At 32.6% G+C, this 18,405-nt stretch overlaps 2 protein-coding genes across 2 annotated transcripts; both read left to right on the top strand.

The window, feature by feature from the left end:
* The first annotated feature begins 1,034 nt into the window (after positions 1 to 1,034).
* LOC122605367 lies at positions 1,035 to 2,472 on the top strand. The gene is made up of 2 exons (XM_043778300.1): positions 1,035 to 1,557; positions 2,009 to 2,472. Exons 1-2 carry the CDS (start codon positions 1,134 to 1,136, stop codon positions 2,110 to 2,112), a joined length of 528 nt encoding a protein of 175 aa, XP_043634235.1. The 5' UTR covers positions 1,035 to 1,133; the 3' UTR covers positions 2,113 to 2,472.
* A 10,381-nt stretch (positions 2,473 to 12,853) lies between these two features.
* Positions 12,854 to 14,269, top strand: LOC122603307 (red chlorophyll catabolite reductase, chloroplastic). The gene is made up of 2 exons (XM_043775981.1): positions 12,854 to 13,205; positions 13,515 to 14,269. The coding sequence occupies exons 1-2, from the start codon at positions 12,879 to 12,881 to the stop codon at positions 14,103 to 14,105; spliced, it is 918 nt and encodes a 305-aa protein (XP_043631916.1). The 5' UTR covers positions 12,854 to 12,878; the 3' UTR covers positions 14,106 to 14,269.
* Positions 14,270 to 18,405: the final 4,136 nt, after the last annotated feature.

The following is an 18,405-nucleotide window of genomic DNA, read 5'->3' on the forward strand; positions in this document are numbered from 1 at the left end:
TAATTTGGAAAACAAAATTACTTTTTTGCAAGATATCAATGATAACTCGGTTAATTAGGTAATCAATGTTAAGATATTGTTTTCTTCTAAGAGTTTGTATAAAAGAAAGCATACTACACCATCCAGACTTGATATGATTTACCATTTAGTATTTACATTTAAATATCTCAATTATTTAATTATATTTTTACATGTGGACATATGAGTATTTTTTTTTGTTTCATATATACTAATTCTTATATTGATAATATCATAAAATCTGTATATGTGATACGGGTCTAAAATTTAGTTAGGAGGTATAGGACATTTACAAGAAAAAAAAAAACAGTTTCATTTTCTACGTTTAATTATGAACGTTAATGAGTCAAACATTATAAATTTTCACACAATTCAATTACGTTTAAATTATTTTTGTTTTGCTTATGCTTATTACCAATCCCAAATTCACCACGCTTTCTAGAAATATCACTACTATATGTTTTACATCGAATCAAAGTTGGTCAATAAAATAAAACTTTGCTATTTACAATGCGTATGTATTAACTTATTCTTATTACGAGCATTACTTTTCAACGGTGAATTAGTTGGTAGATATTTCGATAATTTACGAAAGGAAAATGATAAATTTTCCTAACCAAATAGCCTAATAATCCTCCTAATACATTAAGAATGTGACATGTGGTATTCACCAATTTTCTTTCCTCATTTTGCCCCTTGATTTTTCCATGTGTTATCATCTCATGATTAGGATGATTATTAGGCTATTTGGTTAGAAAGATTAATAAAACGAATAAGTAGTATATATCGTCAAACCTACATAACTATTTCACTAATTTTTTTATTTTTTATTTTTTATTTTGAAAATTAACTATTCCACTAATTAGTCATCATTATAATTGTTTAGTGTTATGGACCCCTTAAAACTTCATATGGACCCAAATACATTTCATAATGACATCACCAACTTATTATTATAACATTACTTGGGACCATTTCAAACCTTGTCTTCCACTCCTTTTAATAGTCTCCCACTAACGCAAATTTTGCATTACATTAACCCGAAATTCCTCTCTTATATAATTATTCAAACCCAGCCCAAAAAACCGCCCACCCTATAACGGGCTTGGGCGGCCATGCCTCCACCTTACGCCACCACCACTCAACCACCATCTAACCGGCCTCTATCGTCGACAATCTACACACAAAAATCTTGGTCACCCGACTTGCATAGAGACGAAGAATGGGTAAAAAGAAAGGGAAGACACAATCATAGGAGGAGGACCAAAAGTGTTACTGACGAAGATATTGATGAACTTAAAGCTTGTATTGAACTTGGATTTGGTTTTGAACATTCTCCTAAATTAGATGATCGTTTGTCTGATACTTTGCCTGCCTTAGGATTTTACCATGCGGTTAATAAGCAATATTTTGACACGGTTTCTAAGTCGTCTTCAATGCCGTCTTCTTCTTCATCTTCAGTTTCTTCTTACTCGTATGCGGTATCTGAACCGGATTTATCTTCTCCAACTAGTAGTCCACATGCCATATTTAGCCACGGTAAATTCTTTTTATCTAATTCTATGTTACTTAATAGTTTGACACAACGATTTATATTGAGGAGTACTAGTATGGGCCTGTTTTTTTAGTTATCAAGTGTTGTACTTTAATTCATAAATAATGTTTGTATATATTAATTAAAAAAATAGTTAATTGACGGTTATTTTTATTTATTAAGTTAAAAAATTATTATAAGAAAAAAACTCTTATTTGTTAACGCTGGATGCCCAAAAAAAGTATAAGTTTGTATTATCAAATTTTAGTTACACCCTCAAAACGGCCCTGTTATAAATTTCGTCTAAATGACTTTGCTATAATTTTGTATAAAACATAATTTCTTAGTTTAGAGATAACTTCTTGTATTTGACGCCCACAAATTTTATAAGATATTATAAGCGGCCGTGTTTATATCTTTGTATGTGACTTTTTAATTTCATGATGATTTATTTAGGTGACAACCCACAAACTGTGAAAACAAGGTTAAGACAGTGGGCACAAATAGTCGCATGTTCAGTGCGACAATCATCGTCGTCATCATCATCATCGGCAAGTTGAAGACGAGAGCAAAAATATCTTGAAACACAATATATGATCGATAAATCAAACCCAGACATGGTTAGATACACATCATGTTAACTAAGCCAAACAAGACATGCCTATAGTTAGACTGATTGAGGTTGAGATTGATTGATCTAAAAATGATGATATGCCATGTTTCTATTTGGGTTTTTGGATGTGCCTAAACCACATGCCTTGTTATAACTTAATTTGATGTTTGGTAATAGACATTAATTTACATTTGCTAGCTTTCGGTTGTTTTGATTTTGTTTTTAACTCCTCCTTCTTCTTTTTTTTCTGTGTTGTAACTTGTAAGTGGCATCTGTACGACTTTATTTTAAGGGAATTTTGGTGATTTCTTGTCTCCCACAACTTTATGTAAACGCGTTAACTTTTATTGATGAGTATGATTATATGTTTTGCTTTGACACATGCATTTGGTGTCATTTGCTTTACTATGTTTTGATTTGGGTTCGAATATATCATGTAATTTATGACTGTACTCTATATACCAAGGCTGGTTTTATGCGAGGTTCAAATTAATGGAAACTAAAAAATCATCAAGAATTACATAGTTCATGACTTCATGTTATATTGCATGTAATGTTTTCATTCACATGTGAATATTATACGGATTCAAAAAAGAAGCATATATTATTTGATTTTTTCATTAATGTATTTCAAACCTTTTCTTATATGGTTCCTTTTAGTGCATATTCACGTGTGAATGAACATGTACATATGAATTCCTTTACGAATTTCGTGGAGTTATTGACGGACCTATAACAAAAAACCATCATGCTTACAAAAGAAAAATAGACCGTGTGTGTATTATTTTTTCTCTTTCACCTAATATATCTTTACAAGTATTTTTTACAAAAATTACAGTAAATTACGGGTGGTTTAATTTGAAGAGTTAATTATTTAAATGGTACATCATGTTTGCGCGATATTGCTGCTTTGATACATTTCCTTTCGATATTACACAGATCACACCCAACGTTTTCAAAACTTCACTCGGACCATACTGGAACCAAACATCGTTTGATGGCCGTTAAAACCTCCCACGTGACTTTGCAAGTGAGGGGTAAAAATGTATTTCCGCGTTTCTTAATTACATAGATGGTACCTGACGTTTGCACCATATTGCTGGTTTCATACCTAATGTTTAGTTATTAGGGTTTTTTTTTTCATTTTGAAAGGTGAATTTCGCTTTAAGCTTCGTGTCGCGATAAGTCTATCATATGTGTAACACCCCAAGATTTTTAAGGTAAATAAATTAACCCCTTTTTGTAGTTTTGACATTTATATAATTTTCTACTATTTTATTTTTGGTTACAGGGTTACTTTAGTTAGATTTTTAGCGGATAGCGGGTATTTTACCACCTAATTTCCTTTGATGCATGACGACAAGATGAGATGCCAGCCATCCCTCCCATTGTGACTCACTCTTTTTTTTTCTTCTTCATTTTATAATCTCCTCCTCAATTTCCATTCCAACTAATTCTCATCTTTTATTCAATCCAAATATCCTTCAATAATCTAAGAATAAACCATATTATAGTGAAGAGTTTTAACTTCAAGAAATTGAGAGTGTGTGGGTTGAATTTCAAGAAGAAAAAGATGGAAGGAAATGTTATTTTAATCTCAATTTAAGTTACTTTCTTCAAGGTAAAATTCCTTTAACCTAGCTAGTTTTAATTGTATTGAGAATTAGGGTTCTTGAAATATCTAACTTGGGGGGATTTTTGATGAGATTGAGGTTATGTATAGTTTTTCCCCAAATTTTTATAAGTTAGTGTTTTGTTATTGAGTTGCATGATAAAAATTATTAGAGATTGTGAATGAAGTCAATAAAAGCCAAACTTTGTAAAAGTGATGACATTGTTAGTTAAGTGAAATGATGATGATGATGATGATGATGATGATGAGCTAAATTCACCAGACGAAGGTTTGAAAATAAGCAGTTCAATGACAAAATGGGATGATTATGGGTTATGAATGCTAGTGAAATGTTAGTATGGCTAATGAGTTAGCCAAGATTGTGAATATAGTCTTATATGCATTGTGGGATGATTGGCTTGGTTGAAAGCTTGGTCAATTGTGTTGTGGCTATCTTTATCGTTGTTTGTCGCGAAGGAGGTGAGTAAATTTGCATACTCTAATATGTGCGTTGGGTCGATTACCATATGATGGTGGATTCCATGTGTGGTAATCGATTCGGCGTTAGGGCCTAATTTTGAGGTCGGGGCCTAAAAACCCCATAGTTGTTTTGAGATGAGGCCTAAGAACCTCTTGTTGTATTGAGATGAGACCTAAAAACCTCTTTGATTATTGTTTAGCGTAAATGGATCTATGTATGTGTTGTTACCGCAAAAGTGAGTATGCAACTGATTATAACGCCCCGAACTCTTTTAACCATCATGTAATAAAATATTGCACAAGTTGGAAAATTTTAGTACTTAGAAAAATAATGCAATTTTTCGTCGAAAATCAAAATGTTGTAATTCAAGAAATGACAAATTAAATGTTCTTATAATGGTATAATAAGACTAATATACGAGTTTTCGAACTCGAGAAGTTCAAACGAAGGCTCGGTAAAAACTGAGATCGAGGACAGCGGATGGAGGATGATATGGCGGATGATCCACCTTCACCTCCGGATGCTCTAGAGGATGATACCGTCCACAGTTTCCTGCAGTCCCACCAATATTGACAACCTTTCTTGACAACATTTTTATGACCAAAAAGACATATCTCATACTTAGACATCCAAACAAGTTATAAATACACAATCCAACATTCCAACAATGACCATTTCTCAAAAACACAAATCTTCACCATGACGTGTTGTCTTACCCATTTTACCAACATAAAGTTTAACACTTTGACACTAAACTTACAATACCAAAGTTAAGTTGAAATTTAACAAAATACATAACAAAACCATATCATATACTTCATCATTTCATTTACAAAAATATGAGTTTTTAGGGTACTTGGGAGCCCATGGACCAAAAGGATATCTAATCATCAAATACTTCCAATCAACACAACATTGCTCTTACCCAAACGCTTCTTTACCTCGGCTACTACCTTCTCCTATAGGAAAATTTAAACAACTAAACAATAAGCAAAACGCTTAGTGAATGCATATACATATGATGATAATCTAGCTATATAATTTTGAGTGCATACAAGCAACTTTGAGCTATTCTTTCAATAGTCAAAATAACAAAACAAATCATGATCATGCTAATTCTACTTGGCCAAAAATATTTGCTAGTAGGTATCTCATCATCTATTAGTCTTACTTATAATATATGCTAGTAGGTATCTCATCATCTACTAGTCTTACACACACCATATATGCTAGTAGGTATCTCATCATCTACTAGTCTTACCCACAAGGCCACAATATATGCTAGTATGTAGGTATCTCATCATCTACTAGTCTTACATACACAATTTATGTTAGTAGGTATCTACACATCTACTAGTCTTACACAAAATCAACATACAATTGGGTCATAGGAATTTACCCACCTATGACCTCTATATAACATAACTATGATCATATACATATACACTCCCATTGGTTCTTGACAAAAATGCACACTTGACTATTTGGCTCACTAGAACAATCTTCTTTACCTATACGTTAAGTAAGTCACTATGAGTTTTTCTTAACTCATTTTATTCACAAAACTAACCAAACTCAAAATTCAACCATCATACATGGTGTTTGGCTTTCAAGATCATTTTCCATAAAAAATTTTTCATAATTCTTACAATATAAAAATTTGGCCAAACATTCTAAAACAATACTTTCACCTATATGGGTTCACCATCAAAACACCATTTTCATCTTCCCAATTTTCTCATAACAATCTCATTAGGGTTCTAACAAATTCCCAAACTTATAAAAATCCCAATTTATTTAAATTCCCAATTTCAAATGGGAAGAACCCTAATTTCAATATTCAAAAACCCTAATTTTAATTGAATCAAAATAACACTTCTTTAATATAATCCCCAATTTCATATAGTTCAAGAACCCTAAATTCACATAGTAAAATCTCTAGGTTAAATTCTTACCTTCAAGAAAGGAAAGGATTAAAAACAAATTGAAACTCCAATTTCTTCATGTGAAAATCGATCCACTCTCAATTTGCCACCAAAACCCTTGATTTAATTATTATCATTATGAGGAATTTCTTTATTTGAATTGTTAATTGGATTTGATTGGGTTTTCAATCTTGGAAACCAAATTTTGGAGAAAAGAAATTAAGGATTGGAAGTTTTGATAAGAAAAATGAAGAAGATGTTATTAGAAACATCAAGAAGAAAGTGGTGACTTCCTCCCCTGAAGTCACGTTTTTATTAAATAAAACAGGGTATTATATCCGCTAGCCACTAAAGTTCCAACTAAATTAACCCCTTATCTCAAAACTAAATACTTGGAAAGTATTTTAGGGCTAAAATACATAAAATATTGATTTATTTATCTTTTATATTTTTTGGGTGTTACAGTGATGATATGACGATACCATTGGCTACATATGCTGTGTTTTGAGTTTTTGCCCTCCTTCGTATATATATTTGTATGCAACTTTATTCACTAAATATAGGTGGTTCCGGAAAAAGGAACTAAGCCCTTGTTGATTTAAAGTGTTGATAAGAAGTTGATCTAGGTGTTCTGGACGGTAATTGTCCATTCGCGGAAGAATGAAACTTTTGGTATAGATACTTAGTCATCCTACCTCATTATGGCTCATGATACTCTTGTTGTTTTGATAAACTTGGCTCTTGATACATTTATGATGTTTTTTTTTTTCTTTCCATATTTGGTAATCTATATTTCTGCAAAAACTTAGTTTGGAGTCATGGTATTTTGTAACTCAAAGTATGGAATAGTCTTGGTTAATGACAACGTGGGTAATGCGACCCGTTTGGTCGTTTTAATGTAAATTTCAATGCTTAAGGTTTCGGATGTATCATTTATGTTGTAGTATGTGATTTTACTCTTTTTGGTGTTGGTTTAAGCATTTGAGCTTTGAAAAAAGTTTGAATAAAATTTGAGTCAAAATGGTTTTATGCACACTTGACTGTAAATTTACAGCCCATGACCATAAATTTACGGCCCCTGTATTTACGACATACTTTTGATCGGGGAAGAAAAAAAATCCATGAGCAAATTACGGCTCATTTTTTACGGCTAGTTATAATTTAAGCCATAAATTTACGGCTATGTTTTTACGGTCAATTATAATTAAGCCGTAAATTTACGCCTCTCAGTCATAAATTTACGGCCACTTTATGACCAGAACAAAAAAAAAATCAATCTTTTGGTCGAGTCGAGTCGGGTCATTTCATATGTTGTCTTTTTAATTTCCAACAACATAAAAAATCAATTAAACAAATAAAATGCTTGTGGGAAACTAGCTCATACAAAAGATTACACAGTCCGATCCAAATTAAACTGAGGGGGAGATATTCGCTCCACTTATGTAACTGAGTGAGTGAGAACGACACATGACTTTTCCCAGTGGGATCTCTAGTACCAAATAATTTCAGCATTCAAATCCTCGTTTGCTAATGGAATAACATAAAATACCTTGTTTTAACCGGGTCCGCGCTAGAGAGCTCATTCGAAACAGAATTGCCTCCTCCAAGATTCGATACCGATAGTCCAAGATTAGTAGGGGTTTTTTCCCCATCGGGTTTAATTTAAATCGGCCTGTGTACTCCTTTGTATCATCTAATTTTTACTAGCATTTTATTTGTTTAATTATTAATTAATGTTGTTCAAAAAAAAAAAAACATGCTAGACCTCCTTCTTTCGAATTGCGACACAAAGCTTAAAGCGAAATTCACTTTTCAAAATTAAAAAAACACAAAATACTATAAATAAATTAATAACTAAACATTAATTATGAACCAACAATATCGTGCAAACGTTAGGTACCATTAAAGTAATTGAGAAACGCGAAAATACATTTTTACCCTCACGTAGGAGGATTTAACGGCCATCAAACGGAGTTTGGTTCCAGTATGGTTCGAGTGGAGTTTTGAAAACGTTGGGTATGATCCACGTAATATCGAAAGAAAAACTATCAAATCAGCAATATCGCGCAAAAGTTTACCATTTGAGTAATTAACTCTAATTTGAATCAACTCCACATTGTTAGCATGTTGTTACTTAAGGAAATACGAGTACTATAGAACAAAAAGTTCAAAGTTCAAACCATGTCGATTAGATAGATTCCAAACAACTTGCAACGAAAAGTAAAAGGAATAATAAAATTTAAAGTTTGAACCGGTTTTTAATATTTTTCGCTATAAAACTCAAGTTGCAACCACGAAATTCGAAAATATTGGCCCTCTAGCTTTTGCAAATAGTAAAATATTGTCCATAACGTACAAAAGTTGCACTAAAATGGCATTAACAGCAACTCAACAAGTGGAAATTTTGTTGTAATGCACGTATCTGACAATTGGCTACATGTTAAGAAGTCAATACTTATCATTTCAAATTTTAGACATGACACTGTTAAACTTTTTTTTGTTCCTATCATTCACACATTTATGAGTTGCTATTTTCTTTCTTCCTCTTTTACAATAAAACCATAACAAAGTGAATACAAATAATATATATAACATTTTCCCCTTTACAATGTTTAAACATCAACAAAAATATTGATTTAATAAAAAAAGTTAAAGAACTAAATAAAGTATAAACTTGGTAACACATAGTAGGTGATTAGGGAATTCCAAGAAGATGTTAGGCTAGAAGTGTGTGAAATTTGACCAAAGTCTTTCGCAGCTGGTAGACTTTCATTTTCAAACGTTCTTTCACATCATGGGGAAAAGCATGGCAACGTGGCTTCGACAATCATGAAATAATAGTATATTACTACTCGAACTACATTTGTATTTGTATGCCGTCTATTTAAATTAATATAATTTTAATAGTAATGGTTATGGAATAATGTTTTATTATTATTCTATCTTAAGGTGGTTATTGTACAAAGTATTCGTTTGTTTGTAGTTTTGATTTGTTTTAATGATTATCATCCGAGAATAATCATTATTTAAAATTAATTGGAAGCTCAAAATAAAATATTTTTAGTAAGTCATGAGATTAATTACGAGTTTATCGAGCTCGCGGTTCGTCTATGGCTCAACGCTCTAATCTAACGTAATCTAGTTGTTACAAAAAAAAAAACGTTTTAGTGAATGGTATAATATTTTCTTGACTACTTAGCCACTTAGGTAAAGTTAGTATTATTGCTTAATTTTATTTTTTTTAATTTTTTTAATTTGTGAATTTACGGTTTTATTTTTTTGATGAGCTTACAGATCGATATTGATTTCAAGAACTTTAATAGATACTTATATATTTGAAATACTTGTAGCACTATTTTTTTTAAGGTGATTGAACTCAGCGGTATGCCTCTTTATCATCCGATGAGATCAACCACGTCACCAGCACAGTCAATCCGAGGGCATGACTAGCGGTGGAAGTCCCACTACGAGAAAACCAGCTGAATGCTAGAGAAAACCGTCATGCCCCACCTTATTGGTAAGGACTTCTCAATATGTCTTTCAAAGGTTTTGAATCTGTAACCAACATTTAGCTGAAAGACATTAGGGGCATTAAATATCCAGTTGAGCTAAATCTCAATGACACTTGTAATCTCAATGACACTTGTAACACTATTAGTACCTTAATATTGAATTTAGGTTGTCTTTTTTTATAAAAATTATTATTGTACTAATATATAGAATTGACCAAGGTGTATAAACTGTATCTCTTTGATAAACTTCAGATGATAAATCCTTCAATGACAGTATGACACAAATAAAATATGCATGATTAGTACAAAAGTGTTCACATTATATATTGATGTAGATTGTAGACTGTAGAGTGACGGAGGTGATTAATTATTGAACACTTATGATTCAGGAGAAATCAAGCTTGATTATTGCCGACTCGTGAAAATGTAACATAAATGTTGACTAAAATCTAATTTAAGAACCTTCAATTCACAAAGAATACAACAGTCAACAAAGTTGATACAATTTTGAAGGAAAAAAAGAAAGAAAGTGAAAACTGGAGAAACTTTTATAATCATGAATACAGGCCGAATGTCTTCAATGTTTACAATATTTTACTTTTCTTTATCAATTGTCGTTCAAGAAAAAAACCATCAATTGTAATTTTATATTTATATATGTAATATATGTTGTCGTTCCTCGTGTTTGTTTATTTATTCATTCTAAGTGTAATTCAAATAAATAAATACCTTCTGGAAAGTCATATAGGCAAAGTTTATAGCCTTATAGGTGTTAGTATTTTATTAATTTAACAACTTCGATCATATTGAAAGCAATTGATCACATTTGTTATTTTGTAACTAGCCTTGTATCCGCGTGATGCGGTGGGACATTGGAAAAAAACAATGGTTAAGTAGCGGTACCGTGTTATTATATGAATGTATGATTCAACTCTAGTGTTTCTTAGTCCGGTTGAAAGTGCAAACCACCGTTGTTGTTTTAGAGTGGGTGTTTTTTATGTTAACTGATTATTAAATTCAGTAACGCGTGTGTGCTATTTTGGTATACTATGTGAACAACTTTAAGGAAGGGAAGGGACACGCATAAAGTTTTTTTTAAGGATATTTTTGGAATTTCAGAAATAAAGTGTTTGATGGTTGTATAAATTAGAAGGGTAAATTAAAGATTTTAAAAGTAAAGTGTTAAATTTTTAGGAATAGTTTGCTTATATAGATAGTATAGATATAGATATAGATAACTTCTTAACTTAAAGATAACTCAGAGCAACTTAATATGGTATAATATATAAACAAAGCTGTTTGAGAATAATCTGATAAGCAGCAAGATTGACAAAGGTTATGAAGATATATTAGTTGGGCTTACACTGGACTAAAAGAATATTAGGACTAACTCAAAAAGTAATGGGCTAGTCTTGTTAAACAAACCTAATCAATGGGCCAAGCTATAAAAATAAACCCAGCCTCTAATTGGCGAAGTAGTTCACGAGGAACGTAATCTATCTTTCTTTTATATAAATAAAACAAAATTTTGATTACATAATTATTTTTCAAAAATATCTTACATGGCAATTTCACAATTTTTTTTAATAATTATCTTTTTTTTATTTAATTATTTTATGACATCATCTTCTAACTTTTTATTTATAATCCTTTTATTATGAAGTTTTTCTAAAACTTAATCAAGCCTAATGTAAAACATTTTTTTTTATCCAACCATATGTCATAATTTATCAATGACGTCTCATTAATTCTATTATCATTTATTATTTTTCAAAAATATCTTACATGGCAACTTCACAATTTTTTTTAATAATTATCTTTTTTTATTTAATTATTTTATGACATCATCTTCTAACTTTTTATTTATAATCCTTTTACTATGAAGTTTTTCTAAAACCTAACCAAGCCTAATGTAAAACATTTTTTTTATCCAACCATATGTCATAATTTATCAATGGCGTCTCATTAATTCTATTATCATTTTTTTTAACTTACTCATTACCAGTTGTTACAATTTAAGTATGATTTTAAAAAACCATTGGTACATTATTGATTATATCAAATATACTTTTGTTCTCATAATTGTTTTCGTTATTATCATTTATTAGTATGAGTTCAGTAGTAACAGTTAGACATGTGTATAGTAAACGAAAAAATATGTAGAATCACTATCAATCTGGTCAATATTTTTACGTTTTTGTATTACGTAAATACATTTTCGCCCTAGTGTTGGTCACTTTTTCTATAAAAATTCAAATCATAGCATGTCTACAATCGTTTGATTCATTATTTTTATCATCACTTTTTATAAAGATGTAAGTAGTGTTGTTTTTTATGTTTATCTTTTTCTATCTCATATCTTTAATATCTTTATTATGCCCGGGTATCACCCGAATTTATAAGCTAGTTTAGTTCTACATTTCACAATTTTCTTATTAGATCAACTACTTAAACTAAGTTGCGTTAAAGCGCAACTGACATGTAATTTATCCAATTACACAACAACGTATAAACAAGTAAAATAATCTATGAGCAGAGAAATATTATATTTATAAACATTTGATAAATAAAAATTCGTAAATATTATATATGGAATATGATAGAGTAATAAATTTGTAAGTCATTCAAACAAGAATTAATAACAAAAGTTAGTTTAGGAAATAAAGATTGAAGATTCGACTCTCGTTTAACTTAATTAATGTGCTTAAAGATATGCCTAATAATAAAATAATAATTTGAAAGATTCAAGGGGTGAGATATAAAAAAGAATTAGTACACATATCAAAATTTTGAAATTTTAGAAGTCTATTTATTATTTTCCATATAATGTTTGGTGGTTTTAAAAGCATGTTAGACAATTTTTTTTCTTTAGTTTAAGAAAAAAAGATATATATTATTTCTAAAATTCTTCTAATACCATAAATAAATATATTTATTTATTTTTTTGATTTCAGCTTTTGATTCTACTAAATGTCACTAATACATGAGTATTAAAAAGACTTTTAAAAAGTTTTTTAAGAAAAAAAATATCATTTCTCATTACTTAAATTTTGTGTGGGTGAATTTGACATGTGTCCATTGACTACAAAATTCACACGTGACCCCTCGTTGGTTGTTGACCTGTTGCTATATTATCCACACACACACACAAAAAATTTAATTAATTAATGCATCGGCAAAATCATGTCCTGCGCCATTGCCGCGTTTCACTCAACTTTCCCAACCCTCGTACGAAATCCTAACATTTGTGCTTCAAGACCTCCGAGGAGGAGGAGGATCCAGTGTTCGGCATCGCAATTAAGTTCAGGAGGCCAGATGTCTTTTAGTGACTTCCCATATGTGTCGGCCCCACAAAAAGAACTAATGGTTGACTTATTCTCTAGTGTTGAAACTCGGCTGGGGTCTTTCCTTCATCCTTGCAATCTGCCGGCAGATGTTCAATCTTATCAGAACCAGACTGATACAGCTCATGCTGCTCTTCTTCTCAGATCTGGTATCCACTCTTCTCAGGTAGACTACTTTTATTGTTAGTTTGTTACGAGTATTTTTTACTCAAATGTAGGAGGTCTAACCGGTTATTTTTACTCAAAACCCGTGGAAGACGGCATTTGGTGTTACTTAGTTACTTAAAATCTTGTATCTATAAATGTTTAGGAATGTAAGTTACAGTTCAAAATCTATTGTGTGTATCTAACTTTAAATGGGTCGATGGTATATTCTCGGGACTGAAATTAATCTTGTATATATGTAAAATATGTGTGGTCGTTGTTTGGATTGATGAAGTGATTCAAGTTTGTAAATTGTTGTTGTTTGTAACAGGTTGATTTGATACTGGGAAGTTGGCTACATTGTGAGTTACCATCAGGGGGAGCCCTGAACATCACCAGTTTGTCAGCCTATCTAAACTCTTCAACCGATGCACCCAACCTCGTGGTAGAGTTGATACAAAGTAGTCCAACATCTATGGTTCTAGTTCTTGATTTGCCTCCTAGAAAGGACATTGTACTCGACCCTGATTATCTCAAGACGTTTTATGAAGACACGAAATTGGAGCAACACAGGCAACATCTAGAGAAGCTCCCAGAGGTAACACCGTACTTCTCATCATCGCTTTATTTCCGTTCAGTAATCTCTCCCACTGCCATTCTGGTGAGGATTGAAACAGAGTCACTCGAGGAAATGATCAAAACTCATGTTAGCCCAATTGCCAAGGAAGTGTTGAATATTTGGTTGGATGTTTGTGCTTTTGGGAATAGGGTAGTGAGTGAAAGTGAAATCGATTATTTGAAAAAGAGGGATAAAATGAGTAAAAGTAAGACCATTGAAATCGATTTGGAGTCAAACCTGCCAAGGTTGTTTGGGAGAGAAACTGCTGACCGTGTGCTACAAGCCATACGGCAGGTTTTTTAACAGCTCTGGGTTTGACGGGGACTTGTTTATTTACCATGGAAGCTTGTACCATATATTGATGCTCATGTGTTATCATCCATATAGAATTGGAGATATCCTTGTATTCATGGGCTCATGGCCGTAGTTGTAAACTCTTAATATAATGATTGAACTTTCTTGAAGTACTTCGTCAGTGTTGACTTAATATACCCCGTGCTTGGTTGTAACATACTAGTTGATATCAAAAATGATATCTGACTAAAACGTGAGTGTTAACTCTTTAGCAAAGTAAGGTGTTTGAGTTTGTAGTTATACAGCCATCAATTTCATAAAATTTTGCATAGAGAGTAAATTATCAGAACATACCTGCAATGAAAAGGATTCAATACAATTTTTATCTTTATCTTGTTGAAGATATTACTATTTCACCAGATGTGCTACACTGGTGGAATCTATCAGTCAAGTAAGCTAAGAATCTGCAGTACCTATGACCTCAGATATCAGTGATTGCTCTTATATCATTCTTTGGAGGATCTAGAACTGCTTTTAAGATGTTCTGTAGATTCCACAAACCCCTTCCCAATGAGTTGTCACAGATCATTTAGTAAACTGGTTGTTAGCATTTTGCCGACCTTAATACAAGTGATGGTACGGGGGTGGCTTGGACCGTAATTTGGTCTACCTTAATTGAGTTGGTTGTTGCTTTATAAGCTTGGCTTGGGTAGTTTGGACCTTACAGAAATCGATACCATGTTAGGCTAGCATCAGGAACCCGTCTCTAGTGGAAGGATTAAAGGTTTGCCATTCTCATCATCTTAACTTATTTAACAGAGTTTTTATATTCAATTGGACAGCCATTTTTTTCTTGTCCTTTTCAATGTAAATAACTTGGAGCCATATGCATAATAAAGTTGTCATACTTTCACTGCTGCGCTCAATATAGTATGTTAGAGTTTTACTTGTTATAAATTTCTACTTTCTGTTTTTTTGTCAAACGCAATTGCGAATTCTGGTAAATCTGAAGGGCTGCCTGTCTATATTTGGTGTTCTATTGGCATGTCACAGGTCACCTAAACTGCCACACACAATGAAGCTTGCAAATATTTTACATAACATCTTCCTTATATTGTTTGTTATGTTGTTTATCTGCGTGTAAAAACAAACCAGCCACCTGTTTCTGCAGGCCTAAGCAAACTACATGCACGACCATAGCCCCTTAGTCACCAGCTCCGTGCACGCACAACCACGACTAACAGTTTACCAACCAAATTAGTTAAACTCTAACTGTTAGTCTCATGTATAAACATGAGAAACTCAACGTAATGGATTCTCAATTACCAAACTCAGTTGATTTCATTATTCAAATTCCAGATGATGATCTTGTGATGATACAGTCTCTTTTGAATATCGAGAATACATAGTTAGGTGATATGTTTCGCCAGAAACTTTGGGAAAAAGGTGATAACTTTTGCAAACACTAAGATAGCCATAAGACATCAAGAGGAGTCTATGGTATCAATGAAGGTTAGAAATAATGATATACTAGTACATGCTTAGGAAAGGAAAATCAATATTTAATAAGGTAGCATTTTTTTTTTTTGGGTAACGGGTAGTATATACCCCGGTTAGCTTGAATAAGGTAGCATGTTGATGTCATGATGAATCACATTCTACTCGGAAAGGTTTGGTGATGTGAACACATTGATAAATGGCTGACGGAGTTGAATGGGACTGATGGATTATATTCTATTCCATGCGCTCCACTTGTAACAATCCAGTTAGTTCTCTGGGTAATACAACATTAGACCTTTCATCTTCTGAAAACAATACCTTTATTGTTATTGAAGACAGTAAACAATTGTCTTAGGAACTTGAGTGGGAAAAGGTGACAATGACTGGTCCATGTTTTCCGGTGATACGATTCGGGTTGGTGATATCTGCTTCCTGGCTGATATGTGCTGTGTGGTTTGTGAATTCTTCCGATGGGGAGTGTTTGTGAGCTTTGACTGGGTTCGGGATGGTTTGCACTACATAAACTGTCTCATTTGATGAATGTTGTGTCTAAATTTTGTGAGGTTTGGTAGGTCATTGGGGTTCTGGTTTTGGATGGTGTTAAAAGGGGGAGTTGGGTAGTGATCATCACTACTTTTTTAATTTGATCGTAGGATGGTAGTTTCTAGTTTGATCTTGCTTGTTTATGGTAGGTGAGGGTTGGCAAGTATAATCTTTACCCTCTTTTGGTTTTCCTCTTTGTTTCCTTGGAGAACTTACTGCTGTATTGTATAGGCTGCATGGGTTCAAAACCTTCAAGTCTCACAAAGCTTTTTATGCTTCAAAGGTATTTCTGGTGTTCCTGTCATTTTAAAAGACTTTCTTAGATGGTTCTTGTTAATGGCAGAAGGGTTGTTTTAACTGTTCTATGAATGCACGTTGCAAGGGGAAGCATTTTGTTTGTTTGTTTGAAGTTATGCTTATGCAGAATTATTTAAAGAAGGCTTGGGTTGCAATATATGATGTTTTTTTAGTTGCTGTCTGGTGGTATTTAAAAGTCGCAACTGAGTTAGGGATAGGTCTTGTACAGAGTGGCAGAAGGGCGTTTCTGTTGCTCCTTCTGGCTGTAGGTATTTGGCATGATTCGGAGTAGAGCTAGGAATCTTAGTTGTTGATTTGCCCATCAATGGCTGTGATGATGACGTGATTAAGAGCTTGCTGACTTTGAAGATAGAGTTATAAAATGGCAGCTGTACTCCAATGGGTTGGGTGTTTGGCATTGAAAACTTGTTGCTGTTCTGATGAAATGCGGATGAAGATTTTGCAGATGTGCTCATCAAGTTTTGTGTGTGGTGCCCGCAACTATTTATAAACTGATTTATGCATTGTTGTCGTTACTTGGTTTGGAAAGAATTGTTGTGCTTTGCTGGCTTGAAGATGAGGATTATGAATTTATGTTGATCCAAATCGAAGACGAGGAACGTGTTAGAAACAAAATGTTGAGCCTAATAGTCAAGAAGACCGAGAATGTGCTAAACATGGCTACTAAATGAAAATTGAGTTGGATAAATAATTCACTAATTGCCGTTTGATTTCTATTTGCATTGAGGAGTTTTGTGCTAGCTGTTTGGTCGTATCTGAGTATTGGTATATAGGATAGTGAATTTTGAATAGAATTCTGTGTGGTATTATCTGTTTTCAGCAATGGGGCTGCCCATCTTCTGAGTTCTATATTCTGTACATAGCATTTTTGATCAATATATACCTATTCGTGTTTTTTTTTTTTTTTTTCTTTTTACAAAAAAGAAGGCAGCTTAATTATGTGTATTTAAGTTATGGGCTCACTTAAGTTTTGTGTCAAAGTCTTTGCACATGCCTATAGACTGCAGCAGGTATAAAGATATAAGAAAGAAATGGGATAGAGAAAGTCATGGTGGAAAGCTTTAGTATGAGCCTGACTGTTTTTTGTTCAAGAGGATGGAAGGACTTCATGCTATACATATGTAACTTGAATAATTGACAAATCAATAATATGTATAGTTGATAAAATGGCTTAGCTAGGTTGCACCTTATTTTTTGATTTGACTAACAATATTAGCATCTCACAACCCAAGATCATGCTAATATAGATTGTTTCTGTTTCTTGGGTACTAATTTAAGGATTTGCTTAACATTTCAAACTCAAAGGGGCATTGTCAATGATGTGCTCTAATTTAAGGATTCTTTGAAACTTATAATTGTGTCGTACGTTGCACGTCCCAGCATCCTGTCCTTTATGCCACTATTGTGATGGCAAAGTACATACATATATAAGCGATTCAGTTAAGAGAAGAATTATGACTCGAGTTGAGAGAGATTAAGCTCAACAATTGGTTTGAGTAATAAATGAATTCGACTGATTAAAACAAACACGTCATGAATGATGGAGCATAAAAGACGCTTTAACTTTTAAATTTATGTAATACTACCAAGCCAAAGCACCTTCATGGCTTCATATACAATGCCTAAACCCATCATCCTTGCATTTATCTTTAAAATATTGAAAATCCACATTATGATTTCTAAGTTTAGTTGTTTACAGATTGATCTTATCCTTGCAAACAACACAAGGAAATAGGTAAATACTTGTGACTTTGTCTAAAAGAAAAAGGTGTGCGGAAGAGTAAAAGCAAGACCATTGAAACAAATCCCGCTTCAAACTTTATGAAGTTGTTTGTGAAAGAAACTGCTAACCGTGCACTAGAATTCGTAAACAGATTTTAGTTAATTGGCTTGATGGGAACTTGACGGGGAAGCTTGCATCATGTATATGTCCCAAATTATTTGAGAC

Source organism: Erigeron canadensis, chromosome 6 (assembly GCF_010389155.1).
Source record: "Erigeron canadensis isolate Cc75 chromosome 6, C_canadensis_v1, whole genome shotgun sequence".
Taxonomy (NCBI): domain Eukaryota; kingdom Viridiplantae; phylum Streptophyta; class Magnoliopsida; order Asterales; family Asteraceae; genus Erigeron; species Erigeron canadensis.